The sequence below is a fragment of the Giraffa tippelskirchi genome, chromosome 7 (assembly GCF_054371585.1).
Source record: "Giraffa tippelskirchi isolate mGirTip1 chromosome 7, T2T-mGirTip1v1.2.pri, whole genome shotgun sequence".
NCBI classification, from domain to species: domain Eukaryota; kingdom Metazoa; phylum Chordata; class Mammalia; order Artiodactyla; family Giraffidae; genus Giraffa; species Giraffa tippelskirchi.
In genome coordinates, this window is record NC_137281.1 from 49,843,288 (window position 1) to 49,869,354 (window position 26,067).

At 50.8% G+C, this 26,067-nt stretch overlaps 1 protein-coding gene and 1 non-coding gene across 11 annotated transcripts in view; one reads left to right on the forward strand and one right to left on the reverse strand.

The window, feature by feature from the left end:
* Window positions 1-25,618, reverse strand: part of KLHL36 (kelch like family member 36) — a 30,267-nt gene extending 4,649 nt beyond the window's left edge. The window contains exons 1-7 of one of the 10 annotated variants that reach the window (XR_014059934.1): window positions 25,489-25,618; window positions 22,966-23,044; window positions 17,175-18,248; window positions 15,510-15,667; window positions 14,010-14,619; window positions 12,166-13,212; window positions 9,563-9,673 (exon numbers count right to left, since the gene is read on the reverse strand). Coding sequence is in view for 1 of the 10 variants with exons in the window: in XM_081511491.1 (XP_081367617.1) it covers window positions 14,064-14,619; window positions 15,510-15,667; window positions 17,175-18,248; window positions 22,966-23,028 (1,851 nt within the window). In the remaining 9 variants the exon portion in view is untranslated. Of the gene's footprint in view, window positions 1-9,321; window positions 13,213-13,909; window positions 14,620-15,509; window positions 15,668-17,174; window positions 18,249-22,961; window positions 23,045-25,056 lie in introns of those variants that run through there. The other 9 variants (XR_014059940.1, XR_014059933.1, XR_014059939.1 and 6 more) reach the window with 9 other exon arrangements.
* Window positions 175-247, forward strand: TRNAG-UCC (transfer RNA glycine (anticodon UCC)). The gene has a single exon. It is a non-coding gene; the product is annotated as a tRNA-Gly (tRNA).
* Window positions 25,619-26,067: the final 449 nt, after the last annotated feature.

A 26,067-nucleotide genomic window follows, 5' to 3' on the forward strand; every position in this document is an offset into this window, starting at 1 on the left:
TTATTTTTCATTGATATTCATCTAACTTTTTTTTTTTTCTGCGAAACAGACAGCTGGGGGTGGAGGAGAGATAGGATAGCTTTATTTCAGTCTTCTTTAGCCTAGAAAAATAAGTATCCTTTCTACTCTTAAGTTGAAGATTGATTACTATAATGGAAGAGATTTGGGGGGACTTGCCTGGTAGTCCAGTGGCTAAGATTCTGCACTTCCAATGCAGGGGGCCTGGGTTCGATCCCTGGTCAGGGAACTTAGATCCCATATGCCTCAACTAAAAGTTTGCATGCCAAGTCTAAAGATTAAGCATGTCAAAAATATATATTTTTTAATACCTTTGTTTAGCCCATAGAAAACATCCTGAAAAGGCCCAGCTGTGAATGATTGTAGGAAGGAAGAAATTAACACACCCCTCCAGAGGCAGCCCAGAACCAGGAAATGTCTGACTTTATTCCCTCCTCTTTTAGTGTAAAAGAAGTCTGAATTCTAACTCAGGCAAAATGGTTCTTTGGTGCACAGGTGGGCCCACCTTCTTCTTGGTTTGCCATCTTTCCAAGTAAAGGTGCTATTCTTTGCCCCCAAAACTCATCTCTTCTCTATTGACCTGTTGTGTGGTGAACAGTATGAGCTTAGACTCAGTAACACCAAGATAGGTCAGAGCCCAGTGAGAAAGACAGTCTTGTAATGCAGCCACACACAGCATACCAAGGTTCTAATGGGTGGGCAGCTTGTGGTCACGTGAGAATCCCCACTCTAGAAGAAGCCAAGCAGGAACTATAAACAACATCCTGTAATAGTGGGCATGCTCAGTCGCTCAGTCATGTCTTACTCTTTCCAACCCCATGGACTGTAATCTGCCAGGCTCCTCTGTCCACGAAATTATTCCAGGCAAGAATACTGGAGCAGGTTGCCATTTCCTCCTCCAGGGGATCTTCCCAACCCAGAGATCGAACTCTCGTCTCCTGCATCTCCTGCATTGGCAAGTGGATTCTTTACCACTGAGTCACCTGGGAAGCCCATCCTGTAGTAAACCATAATACAAAACAATATAAAAAAGACTGTGTACTTATGTATAACTGAATCACGTTGCTGTACACATGAAACTAACACAATATTGTAAATCAACTACACGTCAATTAAAAAAAAAGCAGATTTCAGCAGAGATAAAAGATGGAGAGATGGAGAGACAGAGACAAAGACAGAGGTAAGAGACAGCTGACAACGTTTCTTGAGCCCCTGGATACAGCAGCTTGAAACTGCGGACAACTCAGATTTCCACGTGAACTGAGACCGCCGACCCCTTCAAACTTTTGTCACTTTGGACTGGAATCTGTTACTTACCACCAAATGAGTACCATAAATACATTAATATTGCTGGTGTGTAAGTATCATTTTCATAAAGTTAGAACATGACATTCAAATATAATAGTGAACCCATGTCAGAAGTTCACTAAGCTTATTAATAAGGAAGGCAGCAGAGTGGGGGGATGGATTCAAGGAAGGATGTAAGATAGAGTCTGTATAGTTATTGAAAGAAAGAACACTGGGAACTTTTTTTTTTTTGACTGCTCTGTGTGACACGCAGGATCTTAGTTCTCTGACCAAGGGTCGAACACATGCCCCCTGCAGTGGAAGTGCAGAGTCCTAACCAGTGTACCACAAGAAGTCCCCACATTTTCATTTTTGAAAGACAACTCAGGTATTGGCAGGTAAATTGTTGGAGGTGGGAAGGTGGTGAGGTTGGAGGAGCAAAAAGAGATAAGGAGGGCTTGGTACTAGTTAAGAGCCTTCAACTGAATCCCAGGCTGGAGATACTTTGTGAGCTCCTGAATACAGCCATGCCTGAAGCTAGAGAAAGTTTAAAGACTTCGCAATTAAGCCATCCTGAATAGGATGCTACAGAGGAACCAGTTAATAGGGGAAATAATGGGAAGACATTGATATGATGGAACCTGTTAGCTGATGTCAAAGGTAAGAGGGGCAATGTTATCCTAATGCCATATGGATTTCTGATTTGTTTTAATGGGTAGAGGAAACAGTCTAAGATGAAGTGTTTAACTATACTTAGAACTGAAATGGAGTGGACCCAGTGGAGCCCTCCATGGTACAAATCCTTTCTGTGTGTATCATTTCTTATTTGTAAGAAATAGGCTTCATTCAGCCCTCTTGACCTTCCCTGAGTTCCAAAGGGCAGATTCAGATAGTTGCCTATCAGGGAAGGGAAAGAAAGTGTGTTGCCAGGCTCCTCTGCTCATGTAATTCTCCAGGCAAGAATGCTGGAGTGGGTAGCCATTCCCTTCTCCAGGAGATCTTCCTGACCCAGGGTAGGCAGATTCTTTACCATCTGAGCCACCAGGGAAGCCCAGGGGATGCAGAAACAAGTAAGGAGCAGCCAAGAACAATAGTGTAGACTTGGGGTAGGGTCCTGGTTCCCCCTCAAACAGTGTCTTTGGGTTCTTCTGCAGAAATTAAGGCCCCCAGCCAGGTCAATAACTTCAGGCTGAACACAAGATTCCTGGAGCATCACCCTGTTACCTCACCACCAACCAATCAAAAGAAAGTCACACCTCCTGCAGCCCTCACCTAAATTTTGCCTATGAGAATTCTCCTAACAACTATCAGTGAGTTCGGGTTTCTCTGAGCATGAGCCACCTATTCTCCTTGCTTGACCCTACAATTAATCTTTCTGTGCTTCACAATCTGACGTTTTGTTTTGTTTGACCTCACTGCGTCGGGCACATGAACTTTCCTTCGGAAATAGAACCTCTCTGGTTGCTCAGCCCGGTGAGAGAGAGAAACACAAGCCAAGGGAGTGACAGTCCTCATTCAGAGGCACAGCGCCTTATCTTTTCTTCCTTTCCATCAACAGGGCTTTGTGAAGAACACACCCTTACTGACTAGGCCACATGCTGGCTTACATTGCTCTACTTCTGAGTTAAATGCTCCAAGGCTTAAATTTCAGTTCTGCCCCCGCCCCCAACAAGAGATTTACTTTTTCTGTCTCTGGTTCTTCATCTCGAATCATGATTTACGAGATGCGTCTCCATCATGGCTGTGAAGACACATCAAAGCCCAAGGGCTCTGCATGATGCCTGGTCCATGATAAGTGCTTTATAAGGGGTGGAAATTACCATGATCATTCTGGGTTCCCCAAACAGACAAACATTTTTTGACTAACTGGCTTGTGACATGGATTGTTTCTTGCCAATTTAAGATGCTTTCTTTTCATGGAGGTTTAAAAAATAATAAAAGCGTAATTACCATTGGGTAGGTAATTACTATGCTGTGCTTGCTCTATGATTAAATAAAAGTGTTTTGCATATAAGTTAGTGTTGCTGCTATTAGCAGTATTGATATATTAGTTATACAATAATTTTTAATTTATCAGCATGTGCAGGTTCTGGGGAGGGCAGCCTCCCAGGAAAGGAGAGGGGCACCTGACTACATTGCCCCCACTGCAGGCAGTCCAGGGACTGGGACTCCGAACTTCCACTGCAGGGGCAAGGGTTCAATTCCTGGTCAGGGAACTAAGACCTCCCACATGCTATGCCACGCAGACAAAAAAAGAAAAGAAAAAAATGCTGCTTTTCCAAAACTGCTGCCATTTTACTGGTGGTGGCAAAGCAAGTTAAAGAGTAAAGAAAGCTTTGCATGCAGAGCCCTGGCCACCTGCAGGCTTGAATATATTTTATATTCAGATTTTTTAAAAAGGGAAAAGGATGGACAGTACACAGGACCCTAGGCTGAATTCTTTCAGAATTTGGCCCATGTAGTCAGTTCCCTGAGTCTGTTTTCTTGGGGCTGTTATGTTAGTGTTCTCTAGAGAATGGAGGGTATAGAAAGTGTGTGTGTGTGTATATATATATAGAGAGAGACATTTATCTTAAGAAATTGGCTCATGCAATTACAGAGGCTGGCAAGCCCCGAATCTGCAGGATTGGCTGGCAGGCTGGATACCCTGAGAAGAGCCAGTGTTGCAGTTCAGGTCTGAAGGCTGTCTGCTGGCAGAATTCCCTCTTGCTCTGGGGAGGTTGGTCTCTGTGGTAGTCAGGCCTTCATCTCATCGAAGGCCCACCCACATGATGGAGAGCCTCCTGCTATATACCCAAAGTTCACCAATTTAAGTGTTCATGTCATCCAAATAACACTTTCACAGAAACACTCAGAGTAATGTTTAACTAATTATATGGGCACTACTACCCAGCCAAGATGACACATACAACTAACCATCACATATGCATTAACCAGACCAAGATTCTAGATACGCAAAACTGAGAGCCAGACCTTAAAACATAGTAACCACATCATGCCACTGTCCTCCATGAGGAATCCTATAGAGGATTCTTTGACATCTCTGTGACATCTTTCCAAATGGATGATGGGAATATCACCAAATCTTTGTTAGAGTTGATGAGACACAGAAATCCTTTAGCTTCCTGTTTCCTAAAAGGTGTTACAATGACATAAAATCTCTATAGTTACTTTTGTTTATTTTTTAATTTTTTTAAATTTATATTGATTTTGGCTGTTCTGGGTCTTTTTTGCTGCATGGGCTTTTCTCTAGTTGCAGTGAGCAGGGGCTATTCTTCTTTGGGGTGCATGGGCTTCTCATTTGTGGTGGCTTCTCTTGTTGCAGAGCACAGGCTCTAGGGAGTGTGGGGTTCAGTACTTGCAGCTCCCGGGATCTAGAGCACAGGCTCAATAGTTATGGTACATGGGCTTAGATGCCCCGAGGCATCTGGGATCTTCCCAGATTAGGGATCGAACCCATGTCTTCTACATTGGCAGGTGGATTCTTTACCACTGAGTCACCAGAGAAGCCCTCTATAGTTATTAGTAAGGAGGGGGCCCCAGAAACAAACAAGCTTGAGAAACCCTGGGTTAACCAAAGCTGTGTTAGTTACTCAGTTGTGTCCGACCCTTTGCGACCCCATGGAATATATTCTGCCAGCCTCCTCTGTCCATGGGATTCTCCAGGCAAGGATACTGGAGTAGGTTACCATGCTCTTCTCCAGGGGATCCTCCTGACCCAGGGATGGAACCTGGGTCTCCTGTATTGCAGGCAGACTCTACCATCTGAGCCACCAAGGAAGGGTCCTAACCAAAGTTAGGTAGTTGTCTTTAATGGGACTTTCAGAGGCTGTAATATACAAATGTGTAGTCTGCTGTGAGTCTCCAAGAGGAAGATCTCAGCTCAGAGTTCCCTAAACATTTCCTGACCAGAGTTCCTCTAGGGCAGCAGCATAGGAGACAAGGGTGATGCAGGTCACACCCTGAGGGACATCTCACCCAAAGTGTAAGGAACTGAGATTTAAGAGATAAAAATTTCTTGTCCAGATGGCATGTGACAGAGTGAAAGCAAAAACCACATTCCTGAAGCACAGCTGTGTGCTCCATCCATGTGGCCGAGGTGAGATCTAGTCCCTGTTCTAAAAGCAGGAGACATGAAGCACAGCCTTGTTTGAGGCTAATTGGTTAGGAAGATCAGACTGGAATCCTTGGTCTCTTGAATTTCAGTCTGAAACAAAAAAAGAAAGCCCACAGCATTGAGGAGCTTAGAACTGCAGACAGGAGTGATATTTTTAGTGCCTTTAGGTGACCCCTGGGAAGATGAATCACTGCTATGGCACGCTTGGTCAAAAGATTCCACTTGAGCCAAGCATGAAGTCCCAGCGCCAGCGGATGCTGGAGACGATTCAAAGGGTCGGGCCACACCCTAGGACTTCCTGCCTCCCATCAACAGGAAGTGCACAGATGAAGTTCACTTTCCTTGGGATGCAGCAGGTGTGTGGCCCTGCAGAGGTTTGCTTGGAGACCTCTCCAGCCTTCTCGAGCCCAAGTCTTTGGCTACCCCCGGGCTGAGTTGGACTTAACCAAAGGGACGCCTCCTGGTTCAGGTTTGTTCAGTGCAAACTGGGCACAGCTGTTGGGGATCTGGCAGACTCGTAGCTCAGGAAAGCCTGAGGGGGCAGAAAGAAGACCGAACCATCCAGCGAGCCGTGATCCTCAGTCGAGCCTGCCTTAGACTCCCTAGGAGGGTTCATGAAAACACATATTGCTGGGCTCCACCCCAGGAGTAGCTGAGTCAGCGGATCTGGGGTGGGGCCTGAGAATCTGCCTTCCCAAGTTCCCTGGGATGCAGATGCTGCTGATTCAAGAACCACTATTTGAGGACTGCGCTCTAGAGCGCCCTCTGAAGGATACACCGAGGTCTGCACGCACAGAATTGCTCCCTTGGCAGGCCTGAAATCAAGGCTACTTTTTTTTTAAATGCTACCTTTTAAAAAAAAATTATTTTTAAAAGAATGCTTACCCTTTAAAAAATATTATTTATTTATTTTTTGCTGCACTGGGTCTTCGTTGCTGCGCAGGCTTTCTCTAGTTTCATGGAGCCAGTCTGTAGGTGTGGTGCTCCAGCTTCTCATTGTAGAACTCAAGCTCTAGGACTTACAGGCTCAGTAGTTGTGGCGCACGGGCTTAGTTGCCCTGTGGCATGTGGAATCCTCCCAGATCAGAGACAGAACCCGTGTCTCCTGCATTGGGAGCTCAGAGACTTAACCACTGGACCACCAGCAAAGTCCTATTCTTACCCCAATTTTAGAATCCAAGAAGGGGGGTTTCTAGTCTGAATCTCAACCTGTAACTATTTGGGAGACCAATATACAAAACCCAGAGAATGGGGTGAATTACTTACTGTTTTCATTTTTTAATTAAAATATGTATTAATTTGGCCATGTTGGGTCTTTGTTGCGGCATACAGAATCTTTAGTTGTAGCATGTGAACTCTTAGTTGCAGCATGCAAACTTCTTAGTTGCAGCTTGTGGGATGTAGTTCCCTGACCAGGGATTGAACCCAGGCCCCCTGCACTAGGAGCTCAGAGTCTTATCCACTGGATTGCCAGGAACGTCTCTGGGGTATAGTATTGCTTTAACATTTTAAACAAATGTATTGAGATATAATTCATACATCATACAATTCAATGACTTTTCATACAGTCACAGACATGTGCAACCACACACTGTCCATTTTAGGGTATCTTCATCACCACAGAAGAAACCCATATCCTTTAACTCCTGCACCCCTATCTTCTCTTATCACACCCCTCCCCTAGCCCTAAGCAAACACTAAACCCACTTTCTGTCTCTAAATTTGCCTGTTCTGACCACTGCATATAAACGAATCACACAATACGGTGTCCTTTGTGCCTGGCTTCTTCAACTCAGCACAGTATTTTCAAGGTTTCATCCATGCTGCCACCAGTGTCATGCTTCATTCCTATTCATGGTTGAGTAATATTCCATTCTTTGGTATTTGCATCCCAGTAGTGCCTTCTGGGACATAACATCCCATGCAGGGAACGTACATGGTGGCCATTTTCAAGCAGTTGAGAGCTGGGTCCGAGCTGGCTGACTTAGGTTAAAATCCAGCTCCAGGAGTAGCAGGTGCCTCTGGGGTCCAACACAGACCCTCTGCCCTCCTCTGATTCTGCTTCAGGGCTGGCCACACGCCAACAGGATGCCCCTGCGTCATACATGGTGCTTCTTTCTGCCCCAAGGAAGGAGGGTGGGAGCTCTCTGAACAGCCAGCTCTGTGAGCAGGGCAGCCCTGGAGTGGACGTCACCAGGGCCTCTGGGAGCTCCCACCTTCCTTCCTTGGGCAGAAGATGTGTGAGCTCACACTGGCTGCTGTGGGACTTTCCAATTCATTGATACCCCTCAAAAAAGGTGCCATCTCTGTCACCCTTCAACCTCTAACCTAGGGCATCTTTGCTTTTGCCCACATGTAGGATCTTAATTCCCCAACCAGGGATCAAACCCATGCCCCCTGCACTGGGAGTTCAGAGCCTTAACCATGGGACTACCAGGGACGGCCACGGGGGTCGCTTGTGATGCCCTCAAGGAGCAGGATACGGCAGCCACATGGCTGTTGCTAGTCACACCTGGGACACTTGCTCTGGGAGACTTCAGCTGCCAGGTAAGAAACTTGGTAAAGAAACACCTAGAGAGAGAGACGGCAGATTCTTGGTGGCTCAGACAGTAAAGAATCTGCCTGCAATGCAGCAGAACCAGGTTCGATCCCTGGGTCAGGAAGATCCCCTGGAGAAGCAAATGGAAACCCACTCCAGTATTCTTGCCTGGAGAATTCCATCGACAGAGGAGCCCGGTGGGCTAGAGTCCACAGGGTTGCAAAGAGTCAGACAAGACTGAGCGACTAACCCTCCTACTTTGGGGGAAAGAGCAGGATGTGGGGAGCAGAGCAGAGGGAAAGAAATGAGGGGGGAGGGGTCCCAGCTGTCTCAGACCCCGACATGTAGTGAGTCTCCTATCTGGCTGTGATTGTGAGACCCAGGAGAGTGCTATTTCCATGAGCCCAGTCAACCCTCAGATTTGTCAGCAAAAATAACTGCTATGGCTTTAAGCCACGGCTTGGGGTGACTCACTACTCAGCCATAGATAAAGCACTCTGTGAGCAGCTTTTCCTCCTTCCTGGTCTCGCTCGGCTTCCTGCGCCATGAGGACCAGCTCCCCAGGTCAGTCACCTGCCTCCAAGTCCTTGTCTAAGGTTCTCTCTCCGTTCAAGAGGACCCAAATGGACGTGGACCTTCTGAGAGGTGAGGTAGTTCAATGTGGGTAATATAATTAGCCCGAGCTTTGGGTGCTTCATCTGGAAAATGGGAGGTGTCTCATTTCTAACCTAAGATTCTTCTGGAAGTAAAAGAACCCAAGAGAATTTACCATCTGTTAGTTGGTATGCCATCTGGGGCAGCTCAGTGGCTCAGAGGCAAATCTGAATCCAGTTTCCAGGTGGAAACTGGCAGGCAGGTTCTTCCCACCATTCTCCTAAAGCTGAATTACCAAAGGCTCAGGGAAGCAATGCCCAACCACAGGTGTCTGGCCTTGTCTGCTTGCTGGTGGTGGCCCTGAACCCCCTGCAGGGCATCAGAGCTATCTATCTGCTTCTTCTTGGGCCCTAAGGGCAGTAAAGGGGCTCTGTTCTTGCTACTGTATCTTTCTGATAAAGATAAGCCATAGCTTGTTTTTCTTTTCTAATCAGATTATCCCAACTGACACAAATTTAAGCAAATAGTTTCATTTCAGGTCACAGGACTTAGGGCTGTCATCAAGGAACTGTACCAAACTTCTGGTAAAATACAGTAATTAGGAGCATAGTGAGAGCTGACTGGGAATGCCCCTGCCTCCCATGACACCGAAAGGCAGTCTGGTTAATTTCCAAATTATATTCGGGCTCAACATGCAAAGGGGTTTTTCATTTGGGCAGAGAAAATAGGACTGAAGGTTACTACAATAACCACACAAGACTAGGGCTTTAATTATAAACTAAGCCATACCCTAGCAGGCAAATCATTTTTAATGTGTTTTGAGAATTGAATACTTTATGGAGTTAAAAACAAAAGGGGAAAAAATTCAACGTGCAGGAAATTAATTAAGAAGAGATAAGAAACAGAAAAGCTTTGGGTGTCACACAGTTACAGTACAAAAGCAACAAATGAAAAAAATAGCACACACATGATAACAGGCTTCAGTAACAGCAGCAGCCAGAACATACCCAGTGAATTATCAATACTTAATCATCAAAGATCTAATTCTGCAAGGGAGCTGGTAGTAATGATGGATTTCAGTTGATCCAAAGAACTTTTTCCTTCCATCGCAAGCAAACCTGTAAAGACAGCTCAAGTAACTTGGAAAAGTAGAGTTCCTTTTCTCAAAGAAAAGTGACACAGGAAGGTTTTTCTCCTCCGGCCCCCCTCCCCCAAATTTGTACATTCATTAATTCTTCTAAGGCAACCAAAATACAATTTCTTGAGACCACTGAACCGAACACCCTGCAAAACCACAAATTCTACCCATGTAAAAAGGAAAAAAAGAAAAAATGAGCGATCTCAAAAACTCTGTAAAGTGCAGGATGGTTTAGGTTACAGCTTTTTTGGATTTCATGTTAATGTGCCTTTATAAAAGAAAAGGTGGATGGACAAGAGTGACTCAAGACCCAGCCAGGCCCTGGGTTGAAAAATGACCTATATTGGAAAGGTGACAGATGGATCGGCCCTCAGGGATCTTTTCAACTCTACACACTCTGCTGAGGTAGGAGCTTTGGAAGAAATGTTCAACGTCTCAGGGTGTTAGTGCGTCCTCATCACACATCGCTGCCCTTTTGCTCAGCTGGGGGCCCAAGACAGTCACATTCCTGGGCCACGTGTGACCTCATACAACTCAAAAGCAAGGATCAGATCACAGCCATGGCAGAGTGTCATGGCCATGGGAGGTGGCTGTGACAGGACCCTGGCGCTGACCTCGGGAGGCATGGCCGTGGGGAGATGGAAAGTGAAAACCCTGGCAGGCAACTACAAAATGGTTATTAGCAAATGGTATCAAAAAGTATCAAAACATTTCAAAAAACTTTAAAAACTGCCAGGCTCGGCAGACACAGGGGACGGGCTTTCCAAGCACCCGGAGAGCGGCCCTACATTTCAGAGGTTTATCCTGGAGGTCAGGGACATGACCCCTTCCCCTCTGAAGATGCTCAGAATCCATGGAGACAGCAAGGATGTCCACGCCTCATGGCTGGAACTGTCCCTCCAGGTTTGGGAATAGGGGTCTCAGATTCTAACCAGAAGACCCGTGAGCCAGAAGCTCAGTGAGATGCTGGCCGAGGCGCATGCCATGGAGGAAAGGGTAAGAGGAGAAGGAGGCTGCTAGGTCTACAAGGGGTGGGAGTGGAGTCCTTTCACTTCCTACATGGCTGCCCGTCACCCAGAGGTCCCTACTGGCTTAGGGGCCAGGCCCTTAACTCACCTGAACTCAAGAGTAGGACCCTAGATCTGCGAGGGACGCCACTTCCCTTGGGCATCTGGGTTGCCATCCAACATTGAACACCCTTTAGGGTTGACTTCTGCAGTTCCTATTAAGTCACCATGTGGCCAACTTATGATTTAAGGGGCAAAGGGAAGGGCATTCAAAATAGAAATATGCACATGAGGTTTTCCGCTCAGATTAAGACCTAGAAAGACCTAGACCTACCACCTAGCAGTCTAGATTTCTAAAAGCAGCAGGATGTTAGAAATACAGATTGAGCCATACACACAAGCAAGGTACTAGGCTAATCTCTGTATATTTTAAACAGCAGACAGACCACTGTAAGTAACGAGGATTCCTCAGCTTTACTACTCTGCTTTCCTTCTGTCATTACATTAACGTCTTAAGCAAACAGGGTTCCAACTCTGGTGAGGATCAAACTCAAAACCTACCACTCATATGAAGGTAAAACTGTAGCTCTTTAAAAGAAAAAAAAAAAACAGAACCTGAATAAAAGCCCATCATTCTGAAAGATCAAAATAAGACAATCAAGGTGTTGTCAAAGTTCAAGGCGAACAGCTGGGAGCACTGAGCTTGACAACATGATGGGGAAAGTTGCCGTTTTTGTCTCATTGTGGTGGCCAGGAGACCCCAAGCCTTTGTCACTGCAGCTGGAAATCATATCATTGTGATTCTTCAGTTCAAAGGGCCGCCTGCTAAGTGTGCCCCAAAGCTCTGCCCACCTGGGTTACAGACAGTTTTCCTCCAGTCTTAGTTGGATTGCACAGCACACTGACTTTCACCTTAAAAGCACAGATAGCAGAAACCTGCCACGGTCCCACCACTGCGCTGTCCTGCACCCAGGCAGGCACTGCCCCCGGGTCACAAAGCTCCTCTCCATGGACCCCAAAGAGCTCGGAAAAACCTTTCTTAGCACAGTGGAGCCACCGCCAACTATTTGAAGTTGGTCTACAAGAAGAAATTTTCCTCATCGACCCTACCTTTAGAAGAACACTCATGCCTCAGTCATATCAGATTCTAAGGTGTGTAGATCACAAACATCCTTCATAGCGGCAAGAGAGACATCAAGGCACGAGAAAATCAGAATAGAGGCCAGCAGCACACCCTTCTTGTCAAAAGCACAACAGCTAGCTTAGGCTAAAAATTCACAGCTGTCCTCCTCCCAAGGTCAAAGCCTTCCTGCTCCCTCCGCAAAGCAAGCATGGTCTTTCCATGTACTCAGCCCAATCTGCCCCTGGATTCTGGTTGAATGAACACCTCTCTGCTCATGACCTGGGCTGAGCTAGGGAGAACTGACCACAGGTTCTGTGCCTTTCAGGGAATAATGAAACCTGCCTTGGAACAGGAGGGCAAGCTCTCCCAAAGTTGGCAGTAGTGCTGTAACACGGACTCTGTGGAGGGCTGGATTAAGTTTGAGACGAAAGAAGGATTTCGGCTTCAATACAGTTTGGAGGTTCAGGGTTGATGGAGGGTTAACAGGTGACACAGGACTTCTCAGAGCCTTCAATACACTGAAATGTTGCATCAAGGAGCTTCAAGAAGGTGGACAGTTTTTTGGTTTGATTATTTGTATGCCTTGCAGAACCTCTCAAGGGTTTGTAAGCCTTTAGCAACTTCCATAGGCTAAACATGCAGACAGGTCACCCATCTCGTGAGAGGCGGTGGTCATTTGGGTACCAACTTTTCAATTCCCAGCTGGCTCTCAGCTCTCCTGGTCACTATGGAAACAGGCCAACCAAAACCACAGTGAACCTTCAAGAGAAGGGGAAGGAAGTGCCTTAAAGAGACAGAAAAAAAGGAAAAGGAGAAAGACATTCACTGAGCTTCTTATTCTAACGCCAACGTTAACGATAAATCATGAGGCGTTCTCGTCTCTGCAGTAAGATCTCTGCCACAGCACAGATCACTAATGCCTCCCTTGGCTGGTGATTAAAACTCGCTCCACGGTCATCATCCTGGTGTGATAGGTGGCTTGGACAGGAGTCTCGAATGCTCCTTAAAGGGCACACACTACTGTTGTCAGTTCTGGTAACTGCGGGACCAGCGGGGATGGTCGCACATCTCAGGAGGAGGTGCTGAATCCACCATCACAGCTCATACAGACTGGGAGACCTCAACCCTTGGGAGGAGGCCTGGCCAGGATCTCACCCGTCCTTTATGAAGTGGGAAACAGCTCGAGACTTGTTGAAGAGTGTGCCCCCAGCACAGGACTACCTGGCGACGGCTGGGCGGGATAGGATCTGGTGCTGGAGTTGGGGAGATGCTCCGACAGCCTCCTCTGGTCAGGGGTCCCTGGGCCCTCCCTCGTGTGGGAGCCTCCTGGGGCGTCTCAGAGCGGGGGTCATAGAACACAACGGCACGTTCCACCTGCTCCCTTCTTTCCTGAGTGATAAATGGAGATTCACGGGGATCAGTACCTCAGTAATCTAAGAAGCAGCGCATTACAGAAGAGACAGTAAAAGGACCAAAGCATAAATTACAGAATAACGCTTATCAAGAGCCTTGTGCCTCTTTCCCTTTCTCCCTTGATTACCTGTTCCCTTTTAGAATTCGGGAAGATGACCAAGTGGGAGAAACGGTCACCTGAGGAAGAAAGCCCCGTAGGGAGACCTCCCTGGTGAGAAGTCCCATGCCTCACCTGACTGCCTGGGTTGCTGGTGACCCTTGGTCACTCTCCAGGAGTCTCTGTGCCCTGCTTGTAAAAAAACACCTTGCCAGTGATTCCCAAGCGTGGCTGATGCTCAGTCATTCTGAGGACAGTAGTTTTTAGGCCCCACCCCTAACATCACCCCTGGTGGTTTCAGAATCAATAATTCTGAGGTGGGGCCCAGGAACCTGGTTTTTGAAAAGCTCAGCCAGGTTTGGGGAGGTGTGGACTATGGGGCCTGCACTGGCCAATCTGAGCCCTTCACTCCACTACAGAAACTTCTGTGTCACTCTTGCCCTGGCTGCTGTCAGCGGGATGGTCGGGGTTGGGGGGGGCACCCACAGGGGTTGGTGACTTGGGAAGTAGCCCCGCACAGACGCAAGGACCACTCCCGCCTGGGCCCCGGGTTAATTACTCAAGCAAGGTGATATGTCAAGTCATATAGAATATTTAATCGGTTACTGTGATACCATAGAAATACCAAGAATCATAAAAGTAAAAAAAAAAAAAAAAAAAAGCTGCTAAGTCGTACATAATGGTGCCGGGGTTCTCCCGGGTGGCTGCTGGTCTGCCGGCAAGCCGGGGGTCACTGGCCGCGGTCCTGGGGCCTCTTGCCCTTGCCCTTCTTCTTCTTGTCCTCTAGCCGCGGCTTCAGGGCGCACACGCAGGCCGACACGCCGGCGATGGCCTTGGGCAGCTCGGTGCCCTCGCTCCACTTGTCCTTGTCGCGGTCATAGACCTGCACGGTCTTGGAGAAGGCCGTGTTCTCCCAGCTGTAGCCCCCCAGGATGTAGATGCGGCCCTCCCACACGGCCACGCCCGACTCGCTATTGGCATGCAGCAGGGGTGCCACGCGCGTCCACTGGTTGCACTGCGGGCTGTAGGCCTCCACGCCCAGCACGTCGAAGCGCTCCATGGACTCCAGGCTGTCGTCGCTGCCTCCAATGGAGTAGATGCTGTCCCCCAGGCTGCACATGCTGTGCCAGCCGCGCGCCGTGCTCATGGGCCGCCGCTCCTCCCACACATCCGTCCGGTGGTCGTAGCACAGCAGGTTCTTGCGGTAGGGGCCGATCTGGTAGTCGTGGCCCCCTGAGATGTACACAAAATCCTTGTAGATAGTGCCCGCGTGGCCATAGGTGAACCTGCGGATGGGCAGACGGACAGAGGAAGAGAGGAAGCTTAGGGCTTGCCTAGGACAAGGTCGAGATTTCCACGGTCGGCTTCCCCATACATGGTCACCTGGGTTTGAGTGATAAAACTACGTGGGTTACAATCCACCCTGCTAGTTATTTTGGGGATCAAGGGACGCAACTCATCACGTGAAGCACGAGGCCCAGGCTGGTACATGGTCATTAGTAGCTACTATCATGACTGTCTGATCATCTTATTCACAGGTGTCCAGGTAGGGCTTCTCTGGTGGCTCAGTGGAGGAGCTGGGATCCACACCCAGACGCTCACCCCATACCCTCTTCTAACTCCTAAGGACAAAGTCCCCTAGACACTCAGACGTGTTCCACAGCAAGCCTGGTTAAGAGGGTGCCCTTGCAGGTTCGACCGCAGGGAGCTGGTCAGATAAACAACAGGCCCTTCTGCTAAGCCTGGGATGATAACAAACGCAGTGAACGGACAACTAGGCAGTGTGGAACAGTCATCACGTCCCCTTCACGGATGAAGAAGCAGAGACGGCATGGGATGGGGACACCTGCTCGAGTCAGATGGAGCACAGACAACTCCTACCCTCTGAACTCCTCCTGCCCAAAGTTGAGAGGTTTTCAGTGAATCTCTCACTCCCTGAACCTAGTACCCACTCCCTGAAACTCAGGCAGTGAAGAGACTTGGAAACGGCGCACTCGGGCGGCCCAGAACAGGCACCCTGACACGTCACCACTACGCCCTCTGCTCCTCATGCTGTTATTTACAAGCCAGGAGACTCTGCCTGGAATTGGAGGCCAACATACCCAGAAAGGCAGATGGGCTCAACTGCCATCCTAGAGCCTCGGCGTCTGTAGGTCTGCCCCCAAACCCCAATCACCTTGGCAGGCCGGCTACGTAGGACCAGGAGTCAGTCTTTGGGCTGTACGTCTCTACCGAGGAGAGTGCTCCGTTCTCATTTCGGCCGCCGACAGCCACCAGCATGTCCTCGATGGAGGCCAGGTAGAAATCCACGCGGCGCTGGTTCATGGAGGCTACCTGCGGAGGCGACACACCTGTACTTCCCCATTCCCAAACCCGGGTCAGCATCAACATCCAGCACTGTGTCCCCAACATGCTCCACGGAAGACACAGCCCAGGTGAGGCAGCGGCCACGTAAGTCTGGGGAAGGCAGCCAAACTGGAAGAAGAAAGGGGGGCTCTTTGGGCGACCTCATGAATCTCCATGAAGGGCATGGAGAATTCACTTCCCCAAAACTCTGGCCACATGTGGACTAGAATTCTGCAGGACACACGGGTCCCAGCTGCTGATGGATTGGTTTCCTGAAATGTGAGTTCACCTTTCCCCTCACCCCCCACAATCAGATATTTTAAAAATTAGTACTGATTGCCATCTGTGTTGACGGGCAGCAAGTGGCACTCAACAGGAAATTAGCAACAGGAGACCCAAGGTTTTTTTTTCTTTTTTAAATCAAGCAGGACATTTGAATGAACACGGTCCCACAGGAGACTGTACGGTTAGGCCGCCACCACTACAAAGGTCTGGAGGCCAGACTTCAAGACTGGGAGCTTCCTTCTTGGGGCAAGACTTACAAAGTGGTTGGTTTTAGATTTTTGAGCATAAAATCGAAAGGTCATCTCAGTCCCTTCTGAGCCTTGAGTTCAGGAAAGCACTGAGTTAGGTCAGGAGACTGAGATGTGAGTATAAAGACTGGGACAGACTCTCACGGGTGGCGCTGTGGTTCTGGGGAGGAAGGAGCACAATTCCGCCTCCCCCCAACAATGTGAGCTACAACAGCAACCCTGGAAGGTCAATGTCCCCCTACCCGTTTCCAGAGGGAGAAGCTGAGATTTGGAGCGGGCACGGAACCGGCCTGAAACTCTCAGGTACAATTTCGCCAAGCTGGGCTGTGAACCTGGGTCTGATATCAAGACCCAGGCCCTTCCCAGAATTAGTCACCCCACCTGCCAAGGGGCCATGGCTCCTATGAGAGCCTTTGCAGCCTCCCTGAAGCACCTCCAAACTCGTCTCAAAGAGGAGCTTGGTGGGCGGAGACTCCGAGATGTGGGAAGGCTGTCAGAAGTATGGGTAAAGTCTCCAGACCAGTGCCATCCAGGAGAGTAGCCACTAGCCTCGTGTGGCCATTCACACTCAAGTTTAAACACGTGAAAATGAAACAAAACTGAAAACTCAGTTCTTCAGTCCCATGGGCCACACTTCAAGCCCTCAACTGCCACACGTGGCTGGTGGCTACTGTTGGACGGCACAGACGTAGAACGGTTCTGCCGGTGCAGAGTTCTACGGGGCAGCGGTGCTCTGGACGTGGCCCATCTCTGCAGAAGGTGGCCAGTCAGCCCTCACCACCCCCAACCAGGCAGGGGGCCGTGATGGGGCTCGTCACTTTATCATCACACCTAGTTCAGAAGCAGAACAGCCCTCTAGGCCTGAGAAAAGGGGGTGGCGGGGGGGGGCGGGGCAGTCAAGACTAAGGTTAAGGAGATCGAAAGTCCTCAAGAGTAAAGAAATAATCTGGCTTTAATCTCACCTTGATCCATTGTTTACAGCGGGGGTCATACCTATAAAGGAGATTGGAGGCTGCATCCCCTCCGTTGTCCCGTGAGAAGCTGCCGCCGGCGATGAAGATGAAACCCCCCAGCACGGCGACGCAGTGGTGGCTCCGCCGGGCCGGCAGAGGCGTCTCCTTGACCCACTGCTCGCTCTGGGCGTCCAGGTAGCAGGTGTCGTCGCTGAGCTCCAGACATCGCTCAGAGACCTCGCCGCCCACGAAGAGCAGGCACTCCTGGGTGGTGCGCAGGGCCGTGCGCTTGGTCTGCATGACGGGCTGGGCCGCCAGGCTGTTGTGGTAGTGCACGGCCTCCTCGATGAAGCCCTCGCAGTTGGCCTCGCGCGGCAGCAGCGAGCACACGGCAGGCTTGACGCGATGCAGCAGGTCGTTCTTGGGGATGAGAGGGAAGTGGATGTTCTCCAGCACCTGGTAGGCGTGGGCCTCGCGCTCGGGCTGCTGTGTCAGCCACTGCAGGGCGGCCTGCAGCAGGTCGTGCTCGCACTCCCGCTGCACCTCACTGCTGCCCAGGTAGGCGCACAGCTTCTGCATGGAGATGTTCTGCAGGAAGTCGGGTGTGAAGGACAGCGTGCCGAAGCGGCTGAGGATGAAGCCGTCGATGAAGGCGTCCAGCCGCTTGAGGCTGTAGATGGAGGCGAGCTCCTGCAGGTACAGGTAGTTGTCCTCGCTCACCTCCTGCTCCAGGTACTCGCAGCAGAAGTCCACTGCCCTCCAGATCTGCAGCAGGTGGGCTGTCTCCAGCACGTAGTCTATGTTGCCGCCGTCCAGCACCAGCTCCCCGCCGTACAGGAAGTCCACCACGGCCTTGAGCCCGATGTAGGAGGCGCCAATCAGCTCCACCTCCTTCTGGAAGGCCTCGCGCATGCCCAGGGTGAACATGGAGTTGAAGTAGTCACTGCACACGGCCAGGAGGTTGCGGTGGGCTGGCAGGCGCTGCTCGTCGGCCACCAGGACTACGTCGCAGAAGAGGCCGCGCAGACGCTGCTCGTTCAGCCGCTGCAGCACCGTGCCTGAGTGCTCGGCCCAGCGGTACACCTGCAGCAGCGAGAGCGCCTGTCAGGAGGGGAGGGGGCCCCGGACCCACCTAGTGCCACCCGATCAGCATTTAACATACAGCAGAATGAGAGAGAATGGGAAATAAAGTGCCCGAGTGCGTCGCAGAAAGTAAGGGTGTGTGTGTGTGTGTGTGTGCGTGCGTGCGTGCGTGCGTGCGTGTGTGTGTGTATTTGTATTGGGCTTCCCTGGTGGCTGAGATGGTAATGAATCTGCCTGCAATGCGAGAGACCCGGGTTTGATCCCTGGGTCAGGAAGATCCCCTGGAGGAGGGCATGGCAACCCACTCCAATATTCTTGCCTGGAGAATCCCATGGACAGAGGAGCCTGGTGGGCTACAGTCCATGGGGTCGCAAAGAGTCAGACACGACTGAGAAACTTTCAGTTCTGTTTCTTTACAAATAAAATTTGCTCAGTCTTTCTTCCTTTCATTTTCCCCCTCTCCTCCTCCTTTATAAACAGAATTCCCCAAAGTGTTCTTCCTTCCCTCCTTTCCCATCTCTCTTTCCTTCTCAGCAAGTGCGTGTCATGGCAGGGGTTTGCAAATGCTGTCCCGTGGGGAGGCTGAAGTTATGTGGGGCGGAGCCTCTCTGGTGGGACGGGAGTTGGTGGAGCCCTAGCTCTGCACCCTCTGAGTCTTGGGCAGCCTCTGACCCTCCGTTCCTGGTCTCACAAGTGAGGCTGAAGGTGTTTACCACCCAGGTTTGCGGGGGTCATGAGTCAGAACCTGACACAGAGCTGGCCCCAGGGGAGCGGCAGCAGAGTCACCTGCTGGGCGCCTCAGTTCCCATGGAGGTGCAGTGCCGACACTTAGGCTACAGAGACCATCCAGCAAGGTCATGGGGCCCAGAGACTAACATGCCTGGGGAATCTTACTTTCAGAAACATGGCTTCAGCCGTCATGGCCAGGGTTGAAAGAAACGTATGTAAATTGCAGGAATGCTCTTTTCCTGGGGGCTGTATGTGCTACACGTCGCCCTGTACACATGACTGCATGCTCTCGTTCAAGCATCATGGTAACCCTCCAAGGGAACGTCAATTATATTTCCAGATGAGCAAAAGTCAGGCTCAAAGAAACTACGAAATCTGTCCAAAATCCCACAGTGACTGAGGGGCAGGGCTGGGATTTGAACCTAGATCTGATTCCAGAGCCCAAACCTTTAATTACCACGCTACACAGGAATTAACAAATCAATTGATAGGAATAATTAATAGGAGTTAATTCAATACATTCAGGTTGGTGGACATTGACTGACTGTTGTCTGCCTGCCCTGGGCTTTTAAAGACACAGAGAAAAGTCAGACTTTAGACAACAGTTTCTAAATCCTGGATGGAATAATCAGGGTATTTCACACTGCTCCATCTACTCCGTATAAAAACAAGATGAGTCAACATATGGGAAAACACACCATTCAGAAACATCAGCAGGGCAATTCAAGAGTGATTGGGAAAAAGCGCTGGGTGGGCTGGGCATTAAGTCTGGTGGTGGGGGTGGATGACTGAAAGGAAAACAGGGGGGTGAGGCTGGGCAGGTGCAAGCAGCTGGCTGACTTGCACACAGGTCCCTAGAGGTTACTTCTCAACGTGTGTTCTATGGCACTAAGCTTAGTTTTTCCTTCCCTTCCAAATCTGCTCTCTACTGCCTCCGATGCACCAGTAACGGGCCACTTTATCTCCCTGCGGTCCTTCCCATCCAGCCAGTTCCAACATCCATGGCTCCATCCATACAAATCTCAGGCAACATCCTCATATTCTGAGGACACCATGCAGCCAATCCCTATAGCTCCCTTCTCTTCCAAGTCCACAGAGCCAGGCTCTCCTGCCTGATATTACAGGGTGGCTTCTTGGAGATCCACACATGGATATTTCTGCCTATTCTGGTTATCCAGAGAGAGCTGGGCTGGCCTGTTTTGGCTTATAATTGAGCAGGAAAGGGCTGGGCTCCAGTACACGCTGGCTTGGGGCCCCTCTTGGGTGCAGACTGAAGGAAGGAAATAAAGAGGCAGCACAGGAGCGGGCTATCAAGTGGCAGTGAAGGCTAGTGTCCTTGAGAAGCAAGCGAGGGGCCTCAGGTGGGCTCTGAGCCCACCCTGGTCTCCTGGGTGCTTCCAAGCTGGCAGGGGACTGGAACTATCACAGTTAAATAGGGGTACACATGTCCCTAGCTGTGGTGTGAAAAGGAAACAGCCCTGGGGAGGGGCAAGGACAGGGAGAGCCCCAGAGGACAGCTGCCACGGGGCCATCTGCCGCAGTCAGCCAGGGCAGAGACGGCTTCACTGCTTCTACAGCTGGGTCTCCAGGCTAAGTGCGCTCCTTTAGTTCTTCACCTGGGTCTCCACCACAGCCTGTTTCCAGCTGTTTAGTGTAGCAGCAGAAACAAGAACTAAAAACAGACAAAGGTGACTTCCGGACTTCAAAGGGTCATCAGTAACAGAGTTGCAGCACTTCACGTAATTTAGAAACTCTGACCTTCGACTTTCTCCCATGATATTAACCCTGTTTATTCCTTCATTTCTTATTTTAGCACTTTCATCAAAGGCTAGGCAAGGTGAAGAAACACAGGTACTCAAGGTCTAATGCTGGGCAGAAAGAAGCAGATATGAGGTTGCTGTTGTTTAGTTGTGAGGTCGTGTCTGACTCTGCAACCCCATAGACTGTAGCCTGCCAGGCTCCTCTGTCCATGGGATTTTCCAGGCAAGAATACTAGAGTGGGTTGCCATTTCCTCCTCCAGGGGAACTTTCCAACCCAGGGATCAAACCTGTGTCTCCTTAATTGGCAGGTGGACTCTCTACCGCTGAGCCACCAGGGAACCTGAGGTACGTGGCACCTTATACTAAAAAAGAATTCAGGGACTTCCCTGGTGGTCCAGTGATTAAGACTCCTCACTTCCACTGCATGGGGTGTGGGTTCAATCTCTGGTCAGGGGACTGAGGTCCCACAAGCCACATGGCACAGTCGAAATAAATAAATAAACATTAAAAAATAAAGAATTCAGCATCAAATTGGATTGACACATTTTAGAGTAGATAAATGAGCAGTGGCAGCCACAGAATGGAAGACTCCACTGATCTGAGACAGGCAAGGTATACCACCACATGCAGGAACTGGGGTGACCCTCAGAAGCAGGGTAACGAGAGCAAGGAGCAGGCACACACCTCCACCCCGACTCCATTCATACAAGTTCAAGGGCAGGTGAAACCACACAGCTGGAAGCTGGGAGAGTAGCTCTCCTCACTGCCGGAACCGGAGGGGTCTGGCAATGTTCTTTTTAACTTATCCAGGTTCTGGCCACATGGGTGTGATGAATGTCTATAAACTCAAGGGCACGTTATGATTTGGGCACTTGGTAAGTATAAAATGTTAGGAACACAAATACAACAAACCAAGGGATAGAGAAGCCTATTCCTGAAAGCTTCAATTCAAAGAGAAACAGGCTCAGAATCTGGTTTGGAGGGACAAAGGTTTCTGGCGCTGTGGAACTTAGATAGCTACGCTGTCTCGGCAGCCAAGCTCTGAAACAAAGCCCCATTGAGGCAGCAGTGAGACCTTTCTGGGTTTTCACAGCATAAAGCCGGGCTTGGCAAGAGCCTTCTCAGTCGGCTCAAATGGAAACAGGAGAGTTCTCAGGGGGACCAGCCTCCCCTGAAAATTACGCCCCATTTTCTTTTTCACACCTCTGATGAACCTCACTCCCACTTTTTCTCATCTATAAGTTGTTTGCAGCTCTCTTTATCTAAAATGGTATTTCTTCATCTTTCTTCATTTGTCTTTTAAGATATTTTTTTCCTAAAAGCTCGCCGTGTCATTTAAACACATAATATACAGTCTATATATCTGGGCACGTATTATATGTACTTTGAAAGAATAAAATTCTTTCCACACCCCCAAGAACACATTGCAGCTCCTTGTGAGCAACGTCAGTCCCATGGAGAATGCATCATCTAGTCCAACCATGACATTTAATCTTCAAACAAGGAGACTTTTTTAAAGAAAAGAATGCTACTGATATTTATAAAAAGAAAGGTGTAAATGGGGACTCTCCCAAAAATTGGGTCCCCTGAACCTTATCTACAGTGGCTGTGGGGACAAGGGCCACTTCAAGTCACCTGAGGAGTCTGCTTAAGGTTACAGATTACCAGGTCCTGCTCCCAGACTTTAATTTAGCAGGTCTGGGGTGGGGCTGGGTACATGTACTGCCAATGAGAAACCTGCCCCCTCTCTCTTCCCAGGATGAGTCTGATGCAGTCAGTGTGACACAGGTAGGTAGTAGCGCCCTGGGGACCCACCCTTACTCACCCCTAGGGTCCCAGAAAGTCACGACCAGGAAAGGCTCTGGCCCTTCACATCAGGTATGCAAAGTGCTGCCCCCACTATAAGGTTGGAGGCTAGTTTCTTGACAGACATCTTTGGAGCTTCAGGTGGAAACAGGAATCCCACGGCATCCACCCTGTCCTGTACACCTCTCAGGATTGAGGTGCAGGATAAAGGAGTCGAGTTATGTTTCTAACATCCACCACTCCCTTCAACCCCTGCTCTGATTTTATGATTTTTCCACTCCTTGCCTGTGCCACCTCTAGTCATCGTTAAGGAGATTAACACCAATGCCAAGAATAGAAAATCAGCCTGTACAATGAGAATGAGCTTGTTAGAAAAACCTCACGCTTCTTGGGCAATCAGCACAGTGATCCGTTCACAGACCTTTGACGACTCGCTGATCTTGTATGGCCGAGACACTCGCGTCTGCCGGCTTCCCTCCATCATAAATGAGATCGCAGCCCTACGACAAGAACGGAGTTTCTGAGTGTGTAGTAATAACTCGAGGTCATTCACAAACTGCAGGCTCTGCTGGCAGGCATCAGTGACAGCAAGAGTGAAGGGAGGGGAGAAAGAGAGAGAACACTGTACTTCCAAGCACTCTGTAACGCTGAGCGAGGAAAACATTTGGGTGTTAAAATCAGACAGAACCCGTAGTAAGCATTCCCTTCTCAACTGAAGTCCCACCACGTCTTGTCTCTAAGCTCGCCTACAAACACCTACCTTTGGATGTTTGATCAGAAGGACGTCTTTCCAATAGATCAAGACCACAATATCAACAGTTGTCATTTCAGAACCCAGACTATGACCCCAGGACCAAATTAAGGGACTGACACCTGCTATCACATTAAACTTCCACAGTGGCTTGATCAAGCTGATGTCACTTAACCCATTTCACAGATGAAGATGTTGAGCTCAGGGTCACAAAACTAGTGAACGACTGGGAATCAAACCTGAATCTGTACAGCTTCAAAACTGGACAGACACAGGCCCTTGAATGGGTCCTAGGCTTTGAGAGTCTCATCCTTGTAAAAATTTTGTGACGTTCAGGATATGGTTCAGTGACGACTACCAAGTATAAAATATGTTCTGGACACAGGCACTGTCTTGTTTTCTGTGTCTCACTGATTTAAGCCCCACAACATCACCAGGAGGCCAGCACTATTATTATCCTCAGTTTACAGAGGAGGAAGCTGACGCAGGGAGGGGAAGGAACTTGCTCAGCTTCACACTCAGGAAACAGCAGCAGAGTCAGGATTCCAAGGTAAGGAGGCTTCCATGCTCTCAACCCCTAGGCTACTCCACTTGGCCATTAAACAAACACCCACAGGCAGGAAACCTCTGTGAGAGAATGGGGGAGGGGATGGGGGTATGCCCTGCCTGGAACATCCAAGATAAACTTGAACAAGCAATTTAACCTCTCTACACACTTCATGGTGGAGTCTATGGTGAGGGCTGGTGCACCCACACCATGATAGGCTTCTTCCAGTTTTTGAAATGTCAAGCAACTCACGAAGAGCACAGAGCTGGGCTCTGGGAGGACCTCGGGGGATGGGAGCACACGGAGGAAGGATTAAGCCAGCAACATGGGAACAAGTCATATACTGGGACAGAGGATTTACAAGAGGGATCTATCCCCTGCTTTCCGAGTTAAGAAGAGTCAGTGTGTCACCTGCCGAATACACAGCTTTTGCTAATAAATAACAGTGTGACAAGGAGTCAGCGTTCTGTTAAGATACTCAGAGAAACCAAGAGGGGGCTCCAGTGATGTGGGGCTGGGGGGGGGGGCGTGGGCAGCGATCCTGGTGCAGTCTACCCTGCCAGTTTCCTGGGGGGAAGGAAGGCATAAGTAGATTTCTCTTGGCAAAGTAGCAGCTTTGTGACAAAGACCAGCTGTAGCCCTCCCCCCAATCCTTTCTGACTGCCCCTAGGATGCCGGGGACTCAGAGACTGAAGGGAAGGACACCAGCATCCATCCAACCCTTCACCCTCTGAGACAGGTGTCACTGCCGCTCCTGATGCCCAGGCTCAGGTGGCCGTGGGGCCTGCCCAAGGTCACCCGCAGCAGACGGTCTTCACCACCCTAGGCAGCCTGCCAGGTCTCAGGTCTGCCTTCAGTGCTAAAAGCTTTGTTTTCTAGGCCAACGTTTCTAGAGAGTACTCCCCGTGCGGAGGCTCCCTTTTGTCTGCGGGCAAGCGGTTCGGGGGCCCAGCTGCTCCAGGAGTGTGGGTGTCAAGCTGCCTCCTGTGCTTTCTGCAAGCAGGTGAGGGGTCAAGGCCATCCGCAGGGACGGTGGCGATCCCCAGTGAGGCGTTGAGAGATCTTTACTAAACACGGAACAGAGGCCACGTCCGGGCGGCCGGCAGGGTCCCCAGGGAGCCCGGGTTTCAACCCTGAAACCTGCCGGACTGCGCCGCTCGGGCGTGGGGGAAACCGCGTCGTGGAGGTGGAGGTGGACGCCCGCCCGCACTCACCGGTCCCGGCTCTCGGCGGACACCGCCGTCGCTCCCTCGGACCTGGCACCCCTAGGCGGAACCGCCTGTACAACCGCCGCCCGGGCGGGCTAGCGCGGGACGCGAGGCGGGGGAGGGCGCGGAACGGGGTAGCGCCCAGGGAGGGCGCCGGCGGCGGGACGCGGAGACGCCCGCCCACATGGGCCGCGCAGGCCGCACCTGTCCCACCTGCGGGGGCGGCGGCCCCCTCCCCAGCCCCGAGCCTCGGGGCCCGCCCCTCGCCCGGCGGTCCTCACAGCCGCTCCGCCGAACACAAAGGGCTCCCGCGGCCGGAACCGCGGTGCCGGCGACCCTCCCGAAGCAGGCCCGCCCCTCGCCCCCCGCCCCGGCCCCCGGACGGCGCGCGGCTCCCGGACCGGCCCGCGCAGGAGCGGGGCGCGCGCGGAGGCCCACCTGGGAGGGCGAGCTACTGGTGCGGCGCGGGGACCCCCGGCGGCGAGGCCGAGCGGGCGGGGCGGCGGGGCCGGAGCGCCGGAGCCCGCTGGCCGGCCGGGAGCGCGGCCATGGCTCCGCCAGGAAGTGCGAGGCCGAGGGCGGAGGCGCGCGCGGCCAATGGCGGCGGCCGGGAGCGGGAGGGCGCAGGCGGCGCGGGGGCGGGGCCTGTTCTGGGGGTGGAGCCTGCGCCGGGAGGGCGGGGCCTGCGTGGGGTCCTCGCCCACCCCTCGGCCTGCAAACCCTTGACCTGGGGACTCGCTCGCGGCCCCGGCGGGCCACTGAAGAGTCAAGCATTGCGACCTGCTTCCTGGGTGTCGACCGCCGTCCCAGGCGCAGGGACACAGCGTGGACCGGATAGGCGAGGTCCCGGGCCTGGGGGACCTGAGTGCTGGGAGGGGGCGTCGCGGGGGCACCTTCGCCCCTTCACCCTCTTCCAGCCTTAGTTCGTCCGGCCCCATTGCGTTCACCTACAGCGAGGCCTTCGCTGGCCCCCTGTGTTAAAGTCACCATTCCTCTCTTCACTACCAAACAGCTCTG